General features: G+C 34.6%; 1 protein-coding gene and 1 long non-coding RNA gene across 3 annotated transcripts in view; both read left to right on the top strand.

The window, feature by feature from the left end:
- The first annotated feature begins 8928 nt into the window (after window positions 1–8928).
- Window positions 8929–10020, top strand: LOC129914424 (uncharacterized). 2 transcript variants are annotated; one of them, XR_008772182.1, is made up of 3 exons: window positions 8941–9058; window positions 9127–9693; window positions 9787–10020. It is a non-coding gene; the product is annotated as an uncharacterized LOC129914424 (long non-coding RNA). The 2 variants fall into 2 exon arrangements; XR_008772181.1 differs by lacking the exon at window positions 9787–10020 and having other exon boundaries at window positions 8929–9058; window positions 9127–9764.
- A 2474-nt stretch (window positions 10021–12494) lies between these two features.
- Window positions 12495–24039, top strand: part of LOC129916964 (serine-rich adhesin for platelets) — a 114629-nt gene continuing 103084 nt past the window's right edge. Inside the window, exons 1-2 of the mRNA XM_055997234.1 lie at window positions 12495–12628; window positions 12699–14723. Of these exons, the coding sequence (XP_055853209.1) occupies window positions 13484–14723 (1240 nt within the window). The 5' untranslated portion in view covers window positions 12495–12628; window positions 12699–13483. The remainder of the gene's footprint in view (window positions 12629–12698; window positions 14724–24039) is intronic.

A 24039-nucleotide genomic window follows, 5' to 3' on the forward strand; every position in this document is an offset into this window, starting at 1 on the left:
GGTGGACGAAGAATCTGGTTAGACGACTTACTTTGTTTACAAATTTCACATTTATTTATAAAATTTTTGATCTGTGTGGCCATGTTTGGCCAGTAAAAGAACTGCCTTACACGATGTAGGGTCTTTGCGATGCCGCCATGGCTTGCTTGCGGGGGCTCATGAGTCAATCTGATAACTTCTTCCGTCAAACCTGAAGGAATCCATAAACGCCATTCGTTATGGAATAAGGTAGCATCTCCATCAACCGGTAGAGCTCGTTTATAGACATAATTGTCTTCAACTCTTACATCTGGCAAATCGGCACTATGGTTTTGTATTGTCGATATTAGATTCTGATACTCTTCCGAATGAAACTCCTCTGACTCCAGATCTATCAAAGTGGCTATTTCCGCAACTTGTAGACAATCTAAATGGGCCCGAGAAAGAGTGTCTGGAACGACGTTGAGTGTACCTTTCCGGTGCTCTATGTCGAAGACATAGGATTGAAGCTCTAAACTCCATCGAGCTAGACGACCGTTCAGGTCTTTCATGTTCATCAGCCACTTTAGACTGGCGTGGTCTGTGATAACAGTAAAGTCCATGCCTTCGACATAGGGACGGAACTTTTTCACCGCCATCACGGCCGCCATACACTCCTTCTCGGTCACTGTGTAGTTCCTTTGACAAGAATTCAACTTTTGCGAAAAATACGAGATAGGAAATTCTGCTTCACTTTCGTCCTTCTGAAACAACACTGCCCCAATTCCAGAATCTGAAGCATCACACTGAATGAAGAATTTCTTCTTAAAGTCTGGATGAATGAGAACCGGAGCCGATGTTAAGGCTGCCTTCAATTGGTCAAATGCAACCATGGCCTCATCCGTCATCTTGAACTTTACATTTTTTTTCTTGAGCGTATCGGTTAAGGGAGCGGTCAAGCTGGAGAAGTCCTTAATGAAGCGCCTGTACCACCCAGCCATACCGAGCAGCCGTCGCACTTGTCGAGAATTTTTCGGTATGGGAAAATTAGTCACCGCTTCAATTTTTGCAGGATCCGGTTTTAGTTTCCCACCACCAACTATGAAACCCAAGTATTTTAGCTCTTTGAAGCAAAACTTGGATTTCTTTAAGTTGATGGTGAGATTAGCTTTTCTAAGACATTCGGCTACTTGGTCTAACAGAGTGATATGAGTATCGAAGTCGGGTGATATAATTAACAAATCGTCTAAATACACGAACACACTCTCCCTGAGTCGTGCAGGGATAACCTTGTCCATTAAACGGCATAATCTTTGAGCTGCATTACACAAACCAAAAGGCATGACCGTGAATTGGTACAAGGGTCTCCCCGGTACCGCAAACGCAGTTTTTTCCCTACTCCGTTTCTCGAGCGGAATCTGCCAAAAAGCTTCCTTAAGGTCCACACTGCTTATGAAGTAGGTGTCTGACTGGCGACTGAGGAGCCCTTCGATGTGAGGTAGCGGGTTTGCGTCCTTTTTGGTCACCGCGTTGACCTTGCGTGAATCCAGGCAAAATCGGTGTTTGATAGTGCCGTTTTCAGCTGGTTTCTTGATCAGTACAACCGGTGAACACCAAGGACTTTCGCTAGGCTCTATCACTCCAAGCTCCAACATTCGATCCAGTTCCTTATATAATAGGTCTTGCACCGCTGGAGAAACAGGGTAGTGTCTCTGCTTAACAGGGAGGGCGTCTCCGGTATCTATGACATGTTCCGCCAAAGTTGTTTTACCCAGTCCGTGGCGCTCAAAATCGAGGAACCTCTGCTTGACCGCATCCAATTGCGACTTCTGTTCAGGCAAAAGCTGGTGTTCGTTTGATAAATCTCCATTATTCTCTGGAATTGAGACAGTGCTTACTATGTTTGTCGCGATTTTGAATGTTTTCCAGAAGTTGATTCCTAAATAAATCTCCTGATCTAAGTTGGGTACTAAATAAAAGAGGACGTTTTCTGTGCTATTCTTATATGTCACCGGAATGTTTACTCTACCTATAATCATTTGATTGTTTCCGTCAGCAGTTTTGACATTCGATTTGTAAGGCTGTATCTTCATTTCTATAGAATTTATAAAAGAAACACAGTCCTTCCCTAATATACTGACCGATGCGCCACTGTCTAGAAGTCCCATTACTTCTTTTCCACCCATGGAAACCTTCGCATACGGCCTAGGATCTGTGCTAATGTCTATAACCGTGGCTAATAAGTGTTGTTTATCTTCCTTTCTCTTCTGAAACCTCTCTCGTGTTTTTAAAATTTTACTCGAAGCTTTTTCTTTTGTATTGTTCATAATTCTATTTCGGGTTTGTTCATATTCTTTAATTCTTAAATGTAAGGGTTTTAATTCGGTTAATCTCTGATATTCTATTTTATTTTCTGGCAAGTTTCTTTTCAATATTTTAATCTGAGTATTTTCTATGTTATCTCCTAATTCTTTCCCTGGGTTTGCTGAGGAGGCTGAGTCGAACGTGACGTCCCCAGGTTCGTCGCGCTCGTCTGCTGGTTTTCCGGGTGGCAGATGCGACATTTTGGTTTAATAACTCCTTCGAGTCCGCATTTGTAGCAAAATATATTGCGAACCGGCAATGGACAATCCAACCAAACATGCCCCTTATCCCTACAGTTCCAACAAACTAACTTTTTGGGATCTGCGTGCTCTTTGTGCACCGCACGATTTCCCGCATGATGGAAGGCCGCTAAGTTTTCGTCAGAGTAGTAAAGATCTTCCTCTGATAACCCCAATTCATTGGCATGAAATCGTCCGGGCGGTCTTGATGGCTTCGGGCCATCCCTTTCCTTATGAGGGAAAGCCGTCTCAGCATCCTTGCAAGCCGTACGAAGCTGATCCATGGTATTGACCGCTTGCGGATATATAAGTGGCCCTATCTGACTGTTAAGGTTACGCTTCAGTACCCTCACTAACTCCACTTCAGTGATTGGCATCCGGAGCTGAGATTTCATTTTATTTATAACAGAAAAATAATCCTCACTGGACTCCCAAGCACCTTGGCGACGGTCCATTATATCTCGCATTATTTCAAGATCGGTCTTCGAATTCCGGAATCTGCGCAACAACGCCTCCCTAAGCGCTGGCCAATCCGGTCTGAGACCATAACTAAGATATGACTGATTAAATTGCCAAAACCAGTCGTACGCAGAATCTGACAACAGTAAGTGAAAGTCTCTCAAAACCTCAGCCCAGGAGCAGTTGTGCTGGTACTGAAGCGTTTCAACACGAAAGATAAACTCTTCGACCCCTAATGTTTCAGGTTTCCCATCAAATTTCACCTTCCATTTATCAATTCGGATTGGCACCCTGGCATGTTGCGGGTAAAAATGACGTTGCCAAGATCCAGGGGGAATATCTGGTTCCTTCCAAGTCCCTTGGGAATGGGTTGCCTGACACTCCACCGATTGCGGTCTATAATCCCACCCTGACGTTTGAAAACGTGGGGGAGGAAACTCTCCTCTAGGAGCTGTAAAGTGTCCGTCCGAGTTCGGCAAATTTTTACCTTTTGCAGGCCTCGGAGCGGCTTGGGGCACAAAAGCTGGAGTAGCATCATATGCGGCTGTTGCCTTGATATCATTAGGTGGCGGTTTTGGAATCCGTTCCTCCAACGGAGGTACGGGTCGAACAGTCTTATTTATGTCAGCCATAAAATCTAGGAAACTTTTCCGAATCTCTGTTTTCAAAGCTTCAGAAATTTCTGCCTTCAATGAATTAGTATATGAGTCATATGCATCCACTACTGCCAAGTTGATAACTGTTTTCAACTCCGCAGAAATGTTAATCTTATCTTGACCCGAATCAGTGTTTACCGACAAATTATCATTCTTTTTCCTTGCCGGTACGACAGGAGGATTTAATTCCTTCGGAAGTTCTTCTCTACGGTGAAATTGGTTCACCTGACCAGATTGCTTTGGTTGAGCAGCTGCATTGCGGACCTTTGGAATTGCGCCCGTATGTGGACCAGCATTTCTACCTAAATCATACCATTCTTGGTTAAAATTTACGCCATTTGCGTGCTCACGCTTGCGTGGAGCGTCATCAACTCTCATCCCTAGGAGCTGCTCCCACTTGTCACGGTTCGCACGAAAATTTGTATCCCTGGCACCATCTTCAGCTGGTTTACTCCGGCCCCCAAAAATATCATCCGAATCCCATTGGATTGGATTGGGCAAAAGCTCTAAGGCTAGATCTGGGTGGTTACCCCTTGGGGCTCTATCTTCTAGAATTCGTCTCGTAGTATTTTCAAAGTCGTGTGACCAATCAAATCTATGATCAACTTGTTCCGCCTCGGTGGAACCCCCCAAACCTGTTAAGCTACTGTATGAAGGAGCTGACAACGATTCGGTTCTAACTGGCTCCTCTGTAGGATTTACTGAGGGCGGTGGTTGATTGACTCCAGCCGTAGGAGCTGCCGGCGGAGCAATACTGGAACCTCTACCAGTCGGGGAGTGATTTACGATCGGTGCCATGTTATTTCTTTTCTTTGCTACGGACCGAGTTATAATTCTATTCCTAATTGTGGTACTTTTACTTACTCTTTTCTCCTTTTTTTTTCAGATCTCATCACTCGGGTGGACCTTCTTCGTTCTTATCTCTACTTGGAAGTACGACTACACTAATATTGTTAAGCAACACGAAATTATAGACACTAAATAATAACTATCAAAAAAAAATCTAATCAATGTATAAAGAAAACTATCTTATTGTGAGCAAATGAATCATCTATCAGAATTTATAACAGTTGTGAATTTATAAAAAAAAAAACGTTGAACGATTTATCTTAACTACTTTTGTATGTTTGTATTTGTATAATTTTATAAATGATTGTATGGATATGAATAAGATCAAAAAAAAATGTAAAGCCTACCTTCAACTTTGTTAAAACTAATCTAATAAAGATTTGAAAAGTTTAATTCGAATCTTTTTCTTTTAAACTCTATCTAAGATATTTAAATGTAACGATTATATAATCTTTGGGTAATGTATGTGTTAACTCTACCTATATGTGGAGATACAAAACATTTAATTCAACTTTATTTCTTGTTTAGCTTTTTATTCTCTTTTTTTTTTTTGTTTTTCTTTATTGCTACATGTATACGCCAATGGTAGATAAAGATACCTTTTAAATGTAAACTTTTCTTTTGGCCGGGATTGTTTTCTAAATATAGCTTACCAAAAGATTTGGAACGATAGATACTAACAAGAAAAAGAATCAAAAATAAATATTATACAAATATACTTTTGAAACACTGAACGGAAACAGTGCTTACATAGGTATATCTACAATCAAATATATATTTAAGTTTTGCTTTGAATATTTGAAACTAAGTTTGACAACCCAGCTACCAAAGTTAACCTATATTGGTTTCTTTGAAATACTTTTATTTTTTTAATAAAAAAAACTAATTAAGTTTTTTTTTTGTTTTTTGTAGGTGTGTATGTATATGTGTGTATATCTAACTACTAAAAGGGAAAATAAATTATTTGATTTTTGTAATTGTTTTGTATTTATTGGTGTATTATAAGCATTCGGGGGTGTATGAGGAGGCTGTTCTCGGGCATCAACTTCTCTTTTTTTTTTTTTGACGACTTGAATTACCCGAAGAAGCATGAAGGTTCAATACTTTTTCTTGCCGAACTTGGTATGTGGTAGGTAAGCATAAAAAAAATACATATAATCAGACGACATTTATACATTACAAGTTCGCACTAACTATGAGTCTCGTATCAATTTGAGATGTCGCAATTGATCTGGCTTTCTCAAGAGCTATCCAGAACAAGACATACACTCGCGTCGATACCAGTCGCAGCAACAATTTTGAAGATTGATGGACTTGTTTTCTTCTTTCTTTTCGAGATGCATCGTCGCAATTGATCCGACATTCTTAAGAGCAATTCAGATCAAGACTTACGATACCTCTCGTTAATTTCAACTGCATAACGTTATGTAACCAACGAAGGAGCATCCAAGTTTTTGCCGCGATTCAGAAATCTACCTAAGGGTTTTTTTTTTCACATGAAGACATGCTAGACTTAAACACAACGACATTGGTAATAAGGAACAACATTAATATCAATCATTTTGTAGTCGGTGGCCTCATCTAAAGTTCCGTCGCTAGTGAGGAAGCGTTCTAAAGAGCGATCTTCATCACGACATACGTTCCGATAGAAGATTAACCTAGTCCAAAAATGACTGATGGGACATAAGACATGGCCCCACGTTGGGCGCCATTTTGTTACCGTCCTAGCTGGGGGGGAAGGGGGATAAAAATGGAGAAAAGCGAGGTTAGGATTTTAGGTTGGATAAAGAAACGGTGATGGCAAAGGTAAGATGTGAAGTGAGAACGGATCCTTAATCGAAGGAAGAAACTGAAACTAAAATTATTAAGGTAAGTTTTGAACAGAAAAGGAAACGGAATGGAAACCGGATATGGAAATTAAGGACTTCAAGGGTAAGCAAAATGAAGGGAAAAATAAAAAATGTATTGTATGGGATTTTTTTTCTTTTTTGGGATGAGTCTGACTCTGGGACCTGGCACGCTCGCGAGGCACGGCTCAACTCGCCGGAATAGGGGGGGATCTTGTCCCTCGGTCAGACTAGACCAGGTAACAAAAACATAAATCGTGCCAAAGAAAAATTTCACAAAAAAAAACGAAAAACGTTACTCACAGGTAACCCTCCACCACATAAAAAAAATACGGCTTACCACCAAGTATCGACGAAAATTTTTCGGAGTGACGTTGCTGATGTTGGGCAACGCATAGCCCACCCTACCATGGAATCCATTTCCACTTTTGTTGGATTCCCCTGATATCTTCCTTCATGCGTCCTTCAGCCCATTCTGGATTATCGCCCGAGGCACATACCTCCCATTCCACCCCCCTGAAAATCAAAAACCTAGAATTCCATTAAGCTGGTGTACAGCTCAGAAAAACACATGACGGTTTGGGTGATTCACAAACATAATTTTTCTTATTTTTATTAAAGAATTTTAAACGATTCGACAAACATTGACTGGATCATTTTCATTCAATTTAGTTTTTAATTTTATTATAAATTAATTAACAAAAAGAATTTTAGCTTTATTTTATTTTTACATGACAAGTTATATTTTTTTTTTTATTTTTTTTTATTTTGATTTTTGTTTAAAATTTTTACCTTTTTTTTTCTTATTTTCAAAAAATTGAATTTTACTTTATTCTTCTTTAAACTCAAAAATAAAGTTTTCAAATAAAAAAGTATATAAATTTATTTGATTTTTTTTTTTTTTTATGACGAAAAACATTTAACACAGAAACTTTCCTTCCGCTATATAACCCCAATATGAATTGAAGGCCAATTGGACCTCAAGGTGAATATCCCCCTGTACCTTTTGAAATACAAAAACTCACTCTGGATTTTGGACCTTTGTGTCCTTTTCATTCAAATTTTCGAAACTCTACACCTGCCTAAATTGAGCTCAGTTTAGGAGTACAAAAAAAAATTTTTGGTTGCGTCTTCTATGACGTCGTTTCCCGAAGGCACCGAGGGTCGGGTTTTCTAACTCTAGCGGGTATCAACTTTCCCTCTTAAAGGATTTCGTATTTGCTTTTATCTTTTTTTTTTTTGAAGTTTAAATTTTTCAAAAGAATTACAGAATTATTAAAAAAAAAATATTTTTTTTTTTTTTTTTTACAATTATTAATTTCTTAAACGAAAATATCACCAAAAAAAAAAAATTTTATGATTTTAATTTTTTTTTATCTTTCATTTTTTTTTTTTTTTGTTAAAATATATCTTTTTTTGTAATGATTTCTGTTTAATTTAGTTTCGGTTTTATTTTGCGGATTCTTCGTGGAAGTGCCTTTTGCACGTATCTGGGATTCTTATATATGTCTTCAAGATTTATCTTTGCAATTTAGGTTGGAGTTTTCCTTTCTTTATAATTCGCCGAAAACAATTTTTTTTATTTGAATAAAATGCTTGGAGTGAAAGACTATTCGAAAGAATTCTCAGGTACATTCAATAAATTTTACTTGAGGAATGTTAAATATTATTGGCGGCCACGACCGTTTGACTTTGTCGGTGACCGCCAAATCTCGAGACCCTTTCACCGTTAAAGCCTAAACGCGTTGGAACGTTAGATAACTGTATTTAAGACTATCATAATGTACCACTTACCGATTTGGGATTTTTTTATTTTTCTTATTTTAGCTTTTCAATAAAAACTTCCTTCGCTCGCCAGAGGATCAGTATCCGGTTTTGGTTCTTTTTAAATTTTGAATTAAAATTCAATTCGAATTATTGCCGGATATACAACATACAAAAAAAAAACGCACTGCCTTACAAAAAAAAAGATCTTGGTTTTGCTGACTAACTTTAACTTTTTATCACTTTGGTAGCTGGTACTAGCCACCGACGATATGAATCCACTTTTACAAACTACTCGTACTGGTGAATAACTACGCTATTGCCACCCAGTGTTTCTTTCTTTTCTATCGTTCCAGATTTTCTCCCACCTCCACATTTATCTCTGACTCTATATTTCAGGTTGCAAATGGTGTGATTCCTCACACACCATCATCTGTGATTCATGTACCTATCAGGTATATAGCCCTAGTAGGTGTCTTCCCTATGTCATAATCATTTCCAATCATGTGCCTAACTGATATACAGTCATAGTAATTGCTTTTTCTATACCACAAGGTGAATATAGTAGTGATAGCATGGACACAAACCCATAACCCAAAAAGATTTCTTCCAATTTCTACTTGTTATAGAAGATTTTGAGAAACAACAATTCATCGGTTTCCTTTTGCCTTTCATATCCGGCTACATTTCCGGAATGAAATATAATTATATCTCATGAATCTTTTATTTTTCTACAGATCTACTCCCGACTCTACCTTACCAAATGGACTCATCTCTATAATCTACTACTTTTTTTCTTTTCTAGATTTTGTTACTTCCCCTCTTAACGAGGCGGCCATCATTGTTTTGACGAAACTCTCTCCTACAAAAATGGAGTCAAATGTCAACAACACGATGAAGAAGGAGGACGTCTGCTTGGAAGGTAAATAATTTTCATTATTATTTTTATTATTATTTTTTTTTTTTTTTTTTTGATATTTTTACTTCTAGTCATCGTGACAAGCCTAAACACTTCTTTCAACAAATCAGCCTCCAACAACGACAGTGCAAATTCTATACGCATTGCCAGTGCTGATACATCACTAAATGCATCCCTCCCACCAAGTCCATGGGAGTCGCGACGCATTCGTGCCGATTTAATCGAAGCCAAGGCTTGTTAAATTTAAACAAGAAATCGAACGTCAACACAAAATCGTCAAGAAATGGAGCCAATGTATGATAGTAAAGTTCGTGAACTCACTAAACAATGTGATTTCTCATCCAACAAACTGCTAGACATGGAAAAGTACATGACTGTGATGCGTAAGAGAGAACAACGTTCCAAATCCGAATTGACTGCTGCCAAGAGCGAACTCAATGAACAAGAGTTAGCTTACGAAGAAACGATTCATGAGCTTCAGCGAACTAATGCGGAAATTGAAGAGAATGCGAGACTCATGCAACACGACTTGACCAATGAATTGAGTGATTATCGACGACATTCAGATAATGATACAGCTTTCTTTTATTTCTCAATTCTATCAAAATTTTGAATGGAAGTTCAAAATTCAAGTCAAGGTAACAAAAGTAGCCGCGAATTTGTTGGATATAATTAATTTGTAAATATTGACATAAATGTTTATAACAAAGTTTTCTGTTTTTTTCTTAAAGGATGGAATTAACATAATATATTGTTAATTTTAGAGAAGAGGCTGAATGGCAAATTAAAAATTTTGACAACTGGCGCAATTCAGAAAAAGTGTTCATAAATTCAAAGTAAAATACATGCGCATATAGTTTTTCTGACATTAGTCTGATCGCAAATGAGCATGTAAACAAAGCAACCATGCAACCATGAAGGCACCCACTATCCTTTCCTCCAATATGTCCAATCATAGTCATCGTAACAACAGTTTGTGTTTATTTATTTCAAACAATTAAAATAAAAAAAAAGCTTACAAAAAAATGTTAATGTCAGCTATTACATGAAGCCTCAAGAGGCGCGCCTCTTTTCAAAACTAATGAGTGCAAAAGAGAAAGAAGATAAAACAAAAAATTATCCGACCGGAGAGTCGTGGGCCAAAGTTCTGAGACTCTTTTTTGACGTTTCTTTTTGCACTATCTTTCTTTTTTCAACATTCCCTTTCATTTCTTTTTGCTTCTTGATGGAATACAACAACAACAACACTTAAATCAAAAGAGAAATGTCAAATTTGAGTCTTTGACTCAAGAGGCATCGTGTACGCGTTCTATTAGTTTGAAATTTTTTGAATGCGACGAAAAATTGAAAAAAATAAAAACTCAGAGGCTCAAAAAAAAAATCTGTATTAGACCCCTAACTTTGTTTTATTATCTTTCGAATGAAAAAGAAAAAAATGTCACCCACGTATAATCACTACTTTGTCAAAGGTCTACCTCATGTTTTAATTTAAAAAAACCATTTATAACTTGGTTCTGAAATTTGTTAGAATTTTTTCAATACTATTTGTCAGCCTTACAATAAATTTATCTATCGACTAAAAAAACATTCAACTTTCTACAACGTCGCGTTTAGAAAATAGCCATTTTTTTTCAATTTTGTTTGTACGCTGCTGAACCGAAACGAAAAATTTTGAAGTCTCCAAAGTAAACATCAAACAAAAACAAAACATATTTTATTTCGTTCAAGATATTTCGTTAACGAATTTTTGTATGGAAAATTTCGTTTCGCATCAGCAGCGTACTAGGCTTTAAGTACTAAATTGTATGGAGAACAAAATTTAAAAATGCGTTTTTCTCGAAATGATTTGAAATATGGACTTGAGCTGTTCCCTGGACCCTTCAAGTATTCTCCGCTTTTGGTTAGAGCGCTACGGCAAGAAACAAGTGGAACCAACCTTAGCTGACTTCTAGCAGCTCAAGTCCATATATAATTAAGTCAATGGTTGCGGCCGTCTCCAGTTTCCGGCCACTCCTTTCGAAAAATCGTTATAACTAGCAATTACGTTTGCTCTTTTATGCTGTTTCTTATATGTAAGAACAAGAACAGCATAAGAGAAAAATTCCGAATTCCCCACTTTAATGAACATAACATATACAAATTTTAAATTTAATAAAACACTGGTTATAAATTAATTTTCGTATGAATTTATTAGCTAAGTTGTTGCTGAATGTTTAAAGACTCATGTTAAATAAAGATTCATGTCAAGTTCATCAAAGTGGAGTTTGACGTTTAAGCACTTCTTGCTTAAAAGCCCTATTTTCTGAAAGGTGACCAGAAACTGGAGATGGCCGCAACTAGTCAACTCTACCCTATTCATTTGTTTTGAATCATAAATACAGTGATGATAAATATTCTTTTCAATTAAGTACTTTTTTTTTAATCTCGATATTCTAAATAACTTATTCTCTCTCACCAGTCTATTCTATTCATTATCTGGGTCCCTGTTTTGTAACTGTATCACTGGCGATAAACGTTTTTCAACGTCTCCCAAATCCATTTTGTTCTATAAATAAAGCAATATTTCTTTCAAATTTATGATTTGAGAATAATGAAGTCTGTTTAATGAATCTGATCCGCACAGAAAAGATTCGAAAAGTACAGATTTGTGTGTTTCATGAAGAAAAACCTTGCCCTTAACTGTTCTACAAACTGTCATTTTGTGTTCCATGAAGTTTTCCAACACAGATTAGTTCAAGTTTTTCTGCTCCTACTTTTGAGGTAGAGCAAACGAGTGAGAAGTGTCAAACAGCAACTGATTTGTTTTATTCTTACAAAAATATATTTAAATAAATTCAAAATAATGAAAATTTGTGTAGAATCTTCTTAATATGAAGAAAAATTCAAAATGTGAACAAATATTCTGATTAATTATAATTTATTTGAATGAAAAGTCATAACAAAAAAAATTTGTTTCAATTTTAAGTTTCAAAACTGATAGGCAAAAGTCAACCCTATAAAATAGGAAGGTGTACTTTTCTGATCTTTTTTGTTCTGACAGTTTTCAAGAATTTGTGCTGTTCTGATATTTTCTGTTCCAGTTTTTCTTCATTAAACAGACCTATGATTTCGAACGAAATTTCTTTTATTTTGATGAGACAAAATGGATCGTGTGACAAAACTGGAAAAAAAATTAAAAAACATACACACGTGTATCGTCATTTGTCTCTCAAATTTTTATCTTGTCGTTTCCATTCAAAATTCTGTTTCAACCCTAATACAAGTTCTATTCCGCAACTGCATTCCTCAAATAGCTGAATATGCTCAAACTTACCTGAGAGAGTTACTCTCCTTTTATTCTCTTTTTTTTTGACATTTCTGTTCACACTCTCTTTCTCAAAAAAAATTTCCCACTTTGCATTTGTTTGCTATATTTTTCATTCATCAATCGAACCTTGCCTGCCGGTCGTGTGTGAACGTCATCGTGTCGTCGTCATCCGTCTCTTATTTATTTATTATTTTTCGTTTCTCCAAAAAAAAAACAACAACCAAAAAAGTAAAAAAACAACAAACAAAAAAAAAAACCGGCTAAATGTGAGAAGATTTCTGTGTGTTGTCAATAAATTTTTATGTTTTTTATTTACATATTTTTTTATTAAACTAGGGTTGGGCTCGCGTTTCAAAAATATTCCAATAACAAAAAGAGGACCCAATAAAGAAAGAACAACAAAATTGCACAAAAACCATTGAAGAATTTGCAAATTTACCAGAGTAACAATTGGAAGCCTCTCTGTCGAATTCCAAAAACCAATGTTCTCCTCTTCTCCTCCTCTTTTTTAGTTCTTTTTCATGTAACCACGACCGACGAGCAAAAAAAAACGTAACCCAATCTAGAGCCCTTTTCTACTACCTTTAATTATAAATTCACACAGCAGATGCCGACGACAGTCTTCCCGTCGTCCTCCGTCGGCTCCTCGAAAGAAGACACACGCAGCTTAAAAAAAAAGTAGTTTATCCAGTTTTTCTGTGTTGTTATTTCGTTCGCCTTCCTCGACTATCGTCTCAACTCAACTCCTCTCGTTGTCGTTTCGTTCTTCTTGTTGTTGTTGTTGGGTTTCTCCGTGTTCCTTTGGTTATTTTTTTTTTACAAATATTTTCCCTCCTCTCGTTTTTCTGTTTTTTTCAAAAAAGTGAAGAAGTGAAAAAGGTGCTTCTACTCTGCCACCACGAACCACAAATCCCGGGATTCAACTTAAAAATCCGTGGGGAGTAGTTTTTTCTCTCTCTCGAAACTAAAAAGTTGATTCGAGTCTTTTTAAATCTTCAAGTTAATTTGGAAGGAATAAATCGTGAATTCTTGTGTTTCTTAAAGAAACTTGGTGCTTCCCATTTTCTTGTTTATAATGAGTTGATATTTGATTTCGAGAGAACGTTGGGAATTAGAATATAATGCCATTCGTTCAACGTGTTATTCAACCAACTTATTTGTCGCGCTGTTCTCATGGCAGCAGCAATCGCATTCCTCCTGGTCCTGACCATCAACATCATCGTCCAAGGACGACAACGGGTGCGGTCGTTGCACGCCAATCCAAATCTACTATCCAAAACACTGCCACAACCAATGCCAACTCTCCTCTTGTTGTTGCTACAAAAACAACAACAACAACAACACGAGTTCTTGTGCATTCCAATGCTGCTTTAGCAAGTGTTGAACCATCTGTTAGCAACAATGTTGTTGCAACACTTTACAATCCAGAAGATGAGGAAGATGCTTCATCTTGTTCACATAGTCCACCATCATCTTCATCCACGTCGAATTGTTGTTGCAATTGTTGTTGTAGTGGTGTTAAACAGCATCAACAACAACAGAAGCAACATTGTTGCAAGAATAATGTTGCTAGCATTCATAATAATAATAATAACAACAACAACAATAAAAGTAAAGGTACTATAATTGGAAGCTGTTGCAATGGCAAAACAAATTCGTTAAGCAGCTTTAGTTATTCCACTGCAGATATTGATATCGAAGTAGTTGACGATGAAGTTGATTCGTCGAGTGGACCAGTTCCATCGACGACGACAAATATTGGCAACAATCAGAGTCATAGCCAGAGACTGATATCGAAATGTCGAGGAACTGGAATTGGAGTTTCATTGGAGGAGGAACAACAGCGACTTAAAGCAAGTCGATGTGGTGAAAGAGAAGAATATGAAAAGAACGATGAGGAGGAATTCCTTACAAGTAGAAGAAGCCACAAGAGATCCGGTTATGATGATGATGGTGGCATTGATTGTTATTCCTCATGCAATGGCAAAGGGAGTAAAGTTGATGGAATCTATAACCATCATGACCACGAAGACGATGTTGATGATGAAGAAGATGAAGATGATGTGGATGCTTTAGCTGCTTCTGATGAAGATGATGTTGCTGTTCCTTCATCGACTATAAATCAACAACAACCATCACAGCCAATGATAGTAACTGGCTATGAATTGGAATCAATCAGTAATATAACTTTAAGCAATGCATTAAGGCAATTGGCTTCTTTAGTTATTATTGCTAGCGATATATTTCATAATCTCAATAAGGAGCTACAGAATGTTGGCGATAAAACGAGAAGTATTAAAACTAAGATTGACTTGTTGGACAAAAAAGTCAGTGGTTTTGATCCTAAATTGGTCACAGTTCGTAAGTATTTTTTTTTTTAACTTTATTTTTATAATCTAAATTTTTTTTTATTAATATATTCTAGTTTCTAGTTACTATGTTGCAAGTTATTCCAAGGTTTTCTTTTGTGTTTTTGTAAAACCTACGTGAAGATTGTGGGTAGATTGATTTTTTTTTTTGCGCTATAGCATCTTTATAATGAGTTTTCAATAAAATAAATGAAGTGAAGAAAAGAAGAAATAACAACAAAAAATGTTGAGTTCAACGACTCATACAATCTTGAAAGAAATAGGAGTTGTTTTTTTTTTCTTTCATACACACACACAATTGAGATTTTTGTCTTAGGGTTTTCTGCTGATTTATGTATGGATTATTTTTCTAGCTTCATAATAATCTTACAGTAGGTAGGAATAGGCATAATATATCCGAAGACTAATATCAGATGAAGAAAAAAAGAACAGTGGAAGGCAAAAAGAATGGTTCATTATTATTATTATTGTTCTTTCTTTTTAACCCCTTTTTGTAGGTAGGTAACTTATCTCATACCTACCTTTTGAAAAATAATTATTCATTATTAAAAAAGGACTTTTTTGTTTTATTGATTTATAGGATTTTTTTCATAGATTTGATTATCAAAATCATTTCAGATTCATGCAAAAGAAATTTGAAAATAGTAAGCAAAATTATAACTCTGAAAGCGCTAAGAACCCTTAAATCAGCCCAGTTGAATGATTATGAATACTTGTGATTTCAATGAACTGAAAAAAAAAGGTAAACTTAACTATTGAATTCTAAGAATTGAACATCATAAATCGATTAGAAAGCCAAATTTCATGATTTGTACCCTCTGGCTGATGCTTTATGACGCCATAGCCTAAAGAAATAAGACCAATGCTTGGCGTTTATGAAAGAATATTTTTCCATAATTTTGATAAAAAAAACTTCGTGAGAGTACTACCTATGTACTTACTTTTTCATTTTTGATATTTGTATATTTTGTTTTTTTTTTATATTTGCTCGTTATTCCTTTTTTTTTGGTTTTGCGCAATCGCACAGTGCGTCGAGTGTGTGGGGGATGTGGACAAAAATCAGAATATAAAAAAATTGTGTTTCTTTGAATAAGAAAACCTTCAGAAACGCATATTTATGGTATACCTATTTCATCAAAGTAATGATAAATTTCACAAAAAAATAATAAATTTTTAAATAATATCGAATGAGAGCCAACTCTGCAGGCAAAATTCCTTTAAAAAAAGTCCAACTATATGAAATTCAATGTTAAGACTTTTTTTTTATAATGCTTGATTCCTACAAAAACAAAAAAAAAAAACAAAAGAAATGAAAACATATAAAATAGAAAAAAAACCACATGAGAAAATTGTCCAAAAAATGACAAAAGTGCAATTTAATTCCACGATATTTTGGAGCAAAATATTTTGAAGGCACTCTAGCATCCACAGCTTTTTGTTTTACTTAAAGCAAACTCATAAAGCACCTTTATGTTTGAAAATTTTACAATTTAAGCCAATTTTTCGAAAAAGTCCTTGTTTTTTAGTACTGAAAATGGGTCTACCAAAATGTAAATATTTTGAAGATGAGCAAGTATGAGCAAAAAAGGTGAGTATGATTAGAAAGTAGAAATATAAGGGAACTTTGTGGCATACAAGATTCTGCTACAGCTTGCTACAGTATGATATAAATTTAGTTTTTGAGTCACAAAAAACAGACTTTTTTAGGTTAATTTTTTTAAAAACTAATTTCACTTTACAAAAACAAACTGACATACACACCTGATCTACAGATATTTATTTTGATAATTAACAAAAAAAAAAAAGTCAAGAACATTTGTTTTCACTTGAAAAAAAATTATAAACATTAATTTGAACCTAAGCTTGAATAATCAAAATATCATGAAGAACACCAGTAATCTTTTTGAATCTTGTTTTTAGGCAGTGAAAAACTGTGTTTTATAATTGTAGAATATAAGCCCTTCATGTGAAGCACCGGTTTTTCATCATATAATAGACTTGATTTTTTTATTTTTGTCCACTGGTCAACGCACTGTGAATCGGTGCAAAATTTTCATGGATAGATTGTTAATTGAAAAAACTATGAGCTAGAAAATCATCTAGGAAAATGTAATTTCTTTTTACTTTATAGGGCAAGTTTTTGATTAAAAAAATCACTATTTTGATATGGTCAAGGAACAAGGCCTATAATGACTAGGTAACAACTTTCACCCATTCCTGTATGCGTTCAAACAGTTTGTAAGAATGGAAGGCAATTAAAATTTACTGCCGAGTCTGGAAGGCTATGGATAGCTATGAACTTTTTTATATGACAATGATTAGACGAGGTTTTGTCAATTCCCCATAGGTTCCCGTGCAAAAGGCTATTTGGTGAAGGCTAGATTTGAATCCGATTATGTTTTTTTTTTTTTTTTGTTTTTTAAATTATAATTCATGGAACCTTCCATTGCACCATTTTTAATCAAGCCAATTAGGTATACAATTCGAGTCCTATCGTTTTTGACCGCTCGACAAAAATGAGTTTTCGATCGTTGAAAATGTAGACTATCGTTTTCGACGTTGACCACTTATAAACGAATTCCAAAAACTTGTGTCGAATATCATCTTAGGTTTTTAATTATTTCACCAAAAAATTTCAAAAATATGTAAATCATGTGCAGTAATCCGAAAAAAAAAGAAAAAATTACAAAAATTGAAAAAAATAATGAGATAAATTGAGATTTTGTCTGAGTGAACAGTATGAAACTAAATTTAATCCTTCGATTTAAGAAGGATTCAAGTCGTTGGATTTTATTCACTTTAATCCAAACTGAATCTGGATAAATAATATGGCCGTATGTATTTATTTTGTTTTTTTTATTTTTTCGTTTGTCGTTTTCCTTCATTTCATTGCGAGAGAACTTTTCGTTCTTATTTATGCACTTTTTGTGATTTTATTCTCAAGTTCAGTGGTAACTTAAAACTTTTTAAAGTATAAACAAAAAATTCTGGTTATATTAGCTAACCTTTGTAACTAAATCATTGAAATCAGAAAACTTTATACTCCCCCAATCATGAGTTTTTAAAAATTCTTGAAATTTAATGAAAAACTGTAACTAAATGTAAAAAAAACTTCCCATATACATATGCAGGTGTGAACTTGAATCTTCTAACCAAAAACATCGGAAGGAAGCATTAAAGTTGTGCAGTGTGCAACGCACCCCTATTATTCAAAAAAAGGATGTGGTTGCTCATGTCGAAGTAGGTAGTAGTGGTTGCTTTAAACATGTATAATATTTTGGCGGTTGAATTATATTCGCCTAAGGGGATGAAATTGTAAATTCAAACCTTGCCTATATCTTCATACAATAATTAACAATAGCCATACCCTTACCCATACAAAATATATGTGAATGAACTATATGCAAAAGAAATGAACAATAACAAAGAGCTGAAAGTATACCAATGTGAAAATGATGACTCTGACTGAAGAAAGAAGATATCTCTATATCCATGCGTTTGTAATATAATGCTGACCTGACCTGGTTAACAAATGTTATTATTCGAATGAATAACGAATAGAATTTTTTGCATTTACGAGTATTTATATGAACATTGTTACTGGTTTCTTTACCATTGTGAAGCTATTTTCTATCTTTTTCACAACATTATCGTCATTGTCGTTACATTTATCGAAGGGATTTGCATATATTGAAAACATTGACAACCATGAAAATATATGTAGGAAGAGATAATAGGCGAGTATTCAGAGAAGCGTTAGCGGATGCTATGAAATCATTATACGCAGAAACGACACAACAGCCGCCGTACAAGAAAAAAATAAATAGCTGAATAAAATATTCTGAAAAACAAAAATGTCAATGTAACAAGGGAATAGCTTTTTTACACAAGAATTTCGATGCTAAACGAGCTTAGTTGAGTTGGCAATTTTTTTTGTTTTTATTTACTTTATGAAAAATGTTTCTGTTCCATGCAAACGCAAAGTAATAAAAATAAATCTGAGGCAAAATTTTGTGCGATAATGTGATGTAAGGCAGTTAAATAAACAATTTTTGGCCATAAAAAAAGAGAACTTTTTGGCAGTGTGCGTTGTTATTGTTATGTTGTTTATGATTTCTTAGCGCAAAAAAGTTTGAATTAAACTTAAGTTACCTATGAATTGTAGACTATACACTTGGGTGGTCCTTAGGAAAAAAAAAAATTGGGGGCGCCCCTTAGATTTGTTCCAAGTCAGGAAAAAAAATGGCCTAATTTTTTTTCAAATTTTCATTCCTAACCCTTCCTATTTCGTCAAGAAGTTTTTATCTTTTTTTTTCAATTTTCGATATTTCATCATTTGCTTTTAAAGGAAAGAAGAATGACAGTTAAGCCAGAACTATAATTGGCGGATGGAGTCGGAAGCTACTGTCAATTGTTGTTGTTTTCCATAAGTTTTCATCCGACGAGTGCGATCGCAACCGCACTCGACGGATGAAAACTTATGGAAAACAACAACAATTGACAGTAGCATCCGACTCCATCCGCCAATTATGGTAGGTAGGTAGGTAGAGATGGCGGTCAAGGCAAACCATGTTTGATTGACCCAATTAGCGCAGGATGCGCCGTTTTGATACCAAAACTTATGAAACCTGTGAGTGATAATTGGATTTATTTGAAATACATTTTTTAATTGGTTTTAAAAAAGGGAAAAACAAGTGTTAGGCAGTCCTAAATCCACTTTGTTGCATTTAGGAACGAGATTAAGTCTTTGATCTTTGATTCTGAGATGTTATCTATGACATTAAAGAATTCACTCCCCAAAGAGAGTGCTCTATTCCTAGCAAGGGCGGGACATTGACATAGGAAATGGAAGACCGTTTCTTTTTCTTGCTGGTCCAAGCAGATCCGCCAATTATAGTTCTGGCTTAAATAGCCTCTTCAAAAAAAAAAAAAAAAAAAAAAAAAAAAAAAAACAGTGGCGCCCTCTTTACTTTTATACTTTCATACGGTATCATACGTATTTGCCATTTACCCAACTCTGGACACAGATTGATTTAGGGGCACTCAATTTTCGCAAAAGAGTAAAATAAGGACCACCCTACTATACACGTAGAACATAGATATAATATTTTGAAAGCAGATGTCGTTGAGACACTGCGTATTTTACAATACAAAAATTTTTATATCGATTTCCAACTTTAAAGGAATAAGAGCCTTTCACAACTAAATACAATTCTTCCTTTAGGTCGTACTTTTACTAAGAATTTTATATGACTTAAAAAGATACTGAAGCACATTGGCTTCCTAACCTTATATACCAATGTAATGTTCTAAAATCTGTCGGAGTGTGAAGATTTTATCGATGGTAGATTTACCTCGACTAAAACCACACTGATTCATTTAGTTTCAAAATAAGTAAATCGCCGAGTTAAACAAAAAAGTTGAAGTTATGATAAAATAGTTTGATATTCCAATAGGCGAAGAAAGTTCAAAGACACTAAGGACTTTATATTTAGGAAACATCATTTTCTGAACGGAATTTTAGTTAGATGAGTATAAATCTAGACTAAGTTTTTAAAAAATGCCTCAATTGCGATCTGAATCATGACTAAGTTTTTAATTCCTGACATGTGACTACTAATTCTAAAAGTGTAGCAATGAGAACATAAATGAAGTATATTACTACAACTGTGAGTGCTGCCTCTCAGGGTTGAGGTTTCGTGAAAAGCTTTCAGTATTTCATTTCAAGCTATTACATTTCCCTCAAACAGTTTCTCCTTTTTTCCCGTTTTTAATGATGAGATAATTTCAACATTTATCAATACTCTTCTTTTGTGTAAACATATGCATTTAATTCAAAAAGCAACGACGGGCGCCAGAGAATTGTTCAATCTGCGGTATTCGACGTGTTAAACATTTTGTTTATATAAATTTGGTGTCTCAACAAAACATCAGGAAAGTTTTCAGTTGAATAATTATTTTGTCTGTTAAAACCACCTTCCGTTATACATACAAGGCTTTTATTAATTTGTTTCAAAAAAAACTAGTAACATTTTATTGACGAACCAAATGTTGAGTGTTGTGAATTTTTCGTCGCTCACTGTTAAAAAAATGCACCAAAGAAGATCATCTCTCTAACGTTGGGTTGGCGAGCGATGCTTCCATGTCTATCTGAGAATGTTGTTGCGTGTTTATTTGTTGTTAATGTTTATTTATCTATATACATAACCCATCAATGTATTTTTCCTATATTTCCCCCCCTGATCCAAGTCCATTCTCTAGCTAGCCTCTGTAGCTTCTTTATAAGGCATTTCTTCTTCTTCGCCTATGTTCTAGGTTCTAGATATATTGGACTTTATCTTTAAACTTTCTTAAGTTCAAAATTCTTCTAAAGCATTAATGAAAAAAGATATAAGAAACACTTCACCTGTGTCCCACAAAGTAGTGTTTGGTTGCTTGTATCTTTTTTATTTTATAATTTATGTTTTTTAGGTGCCCTGATGTCAGTTTTCAATGTTTTATTTGTTTTTGATAAATCGAACAGCATAGCACTTGACCAGATTGTCAGGGTTGTGTGTTTTATATGGATGAACGACTTGGATCGTGTGGATCCTTAAAAGTTGTTTGTTTATCATAATATTCAATTTTTGAAGAATTTCCTTGAATTCTTCAAGTTTTTTTTTTGTTAGTTCGTTTCTTTTTTAATTGGCCGCAAGATAGATAGGTAGAAGTTATGTTAGTTTTTCAATCGATAGACTTCTATGTTGTTGTTGTCGACGAAGTCGTCTTCGTCGTCGGTGGCAAGAGCGAGTTATAGTCTTTTTTTTGTTGTTGTTGTTCATTCCTGATGCCCCGGTGAAGATACTATGTATGTTAGCCAACCTGTTTAAATATACAATATAGTTGCATGGTTGAGAGTATAGAAAGAAGTTGAATTTATTTTTTTTAAACTAACCACACATTATGTTTGTAGTAATTGGTTGTGCACGGGATCGTGAGCCTCTACCTTACCTAGCTTATAGAGAAGAGGGAAGCTATACTTTTATGACCATCAAAAAAACAAACTCTTAGGTCTTCTCTCTCTGTGATGCCTGATGCCTTTATATTGTAGGTACCCTATTCCAACTATATCTCTACTGAAAAATGACGGAACCACTAGAGTGTGGTAGACTCTTGTGTGTTTTTTTTTGTTTACTTTTTTATTCTTATTTTGGTAATGTTGATGAGTTTGAAGTTACACTTGGCTGAGTACAAGTTCGAAACAACGATCAACTCTATACTATAACTGTGTTTTTTTTTTTGTACAAATATGGACACTGTAATTGCTTTACAGTTAGTGGTGTTTTTTTTTTATACATATTTTATTGATCAAAGTTATTATATGAAAATATTTATGTATGCAAGTTATGTTTTATATTGAATAATAGAGATAGGGAAGATATACGTGAACACCTGACTTAACGAGTGTTATCTTCATATAGTATCAGTACTAAGGACAAATAATCATGGAAACTTCTCTAGCAGAGTGTAACAAAATCAAACCGTGTTTTTGTATGACGAATGATGGTTAGTAGGTAGTTAGTATCTAGAGGAATTGAGTCTAGTTTGCTTAAAATTGTAGGATTTAAGAAATGAGTTACACCTTAAAATCCTTCCTAAGTAAATTAAAAAATCTATAACCGAAGAAAACGCCCAGTAGAGGTCTCGAATAGACACCATTTAGAAGCCTCTTAATCTCTACACAGTTGATGTCAAGTTAATTTTTCTGAGGTTGTTTTATAAACTGGCCTTAGTTTTGGGGCCTCATCAACTTCAGTTCTGATAAGCTTCACTGTTTATTTATAGCTTCTCAATTATTGCACGAAGAAGTTTCTTGAAGAAAGAAAAGAAAATATTATTTTTATTAGTACATAAGTGTAGTACTCCGTGGCGCAATGGTTAGTTGACTATGACGTCAGAGCTCTGGGTTCGATTCCCAGCCTCCACCACCTAAAAATAAAAAGATTTTGTTTTCATGGGGGACTCCCTCTTGCGAGAAATTGACAAAGTATTCAAGAGTATCATTGTCATGTAAAAATGCATCTCTGGTAGCCGTTCGAACTTAGAGGAAAACTGTAGAACTGTTCCATTCTTGCAAATAAGTTACAAGCACACGAAAATGGCTGAGGGAGTTGTTAGTAAGTTGTTGTTGACCCCCTATTACAATTGTAGCTTTTTTGCTACAATTACTTTCTAAAAAAATTCACTGCGTACAATCCGAAAATATTCACTAATAACTAAAATTTTAGAATTGCTAAAAAAAAAATTTAATCTCATTAAAAAAGAATTTCTTTAAAAATCAGAACTTGTGAGCTATAATTTTTTTTTTCATTTTTATGGTTAAAATGGATTTGATTGCAAGTGAAAAAGTTATAAAACAGGGCTACAGTATCAAAAAATGGTTTTGGTTCCAAAATCCAATTTAGAATTAATCCTGGAGTAATGAATTTTTTTGTTTGAATACCTAATGAATTTAGGTTGATAGCGGTCTCAAAAGAGGTTTTAAAAAAGTAAGAAGGGGATATACATAACTGTGGGTTTAAGGACTAGTTTTAAGAATATCAAAAATATGTAATGTAACACTTGAATATTTACCTATGTCATCGCATGCTAATTTTGGCTTGTGAGCTCTTATCAGTACAGTGGTGAAAAGTGCTTTTGGTCAACCCGAAGTTTAAGTAAACTACTATCAGTCATTAGAATTCCTTTTAAATTTAAAAGAAATTAAGCATTCTTTGATTGCATCTTTTTTTCTAATTTCAAAATAAGGCGGAAAGAAAAATTGTTCGAACTCCATAGTACCTACCTATTTGTTAAGGAACTAGAAAAATTTTGCTTTTCGCTGAAGATTTGACAACGTTCTTTTTTCTGTGTTAAAAAAAAGAAATTGAATCCTCCACACTACACTTTCAATCAGTTGGGAAGGAAACACTTTGTGTGAAATGTCGTACAACAATCATATATATTGCAAAAAGTCGAGTTTATTGACAAAAGTTCTTCAATCCATAAGATGTTGAATTTCCCTTAAATACAAAATTACCATTTTTCATGCATGTTTTCGAATTTTTAATATGGACTTAAATTTAATTGAGATGGAGAGTGAATAAATTAAGACTTATAGCTTTTTTTTTATCTGAAATGGTGAAATTTTAGAAATCCTAAGCTTTTGGAATGTACATATCTAAATTTTACGTTCTTACGTTCTTAAAAAACAAATTGGATCAATAATTTTACTTTCCATATCCAATACTTTGTTTCGATTTTGCGTTTTTTTTTTAGCTCTGAAGTCA

The sequence above is a fragment of the Episyrphus balteatus genome, chromosome 3 (assembly GCF_945859705.1).
Source record: "Episyrphus balteatus chromosome 3, idEpiBalt1.1, whole genome shotgun sequence".
NCBI lineage: Eukaryota > Metazoa > Arthropoda > Insecta > Diptera > Syrphidae > Episyrphus > Episyrphus balteatus.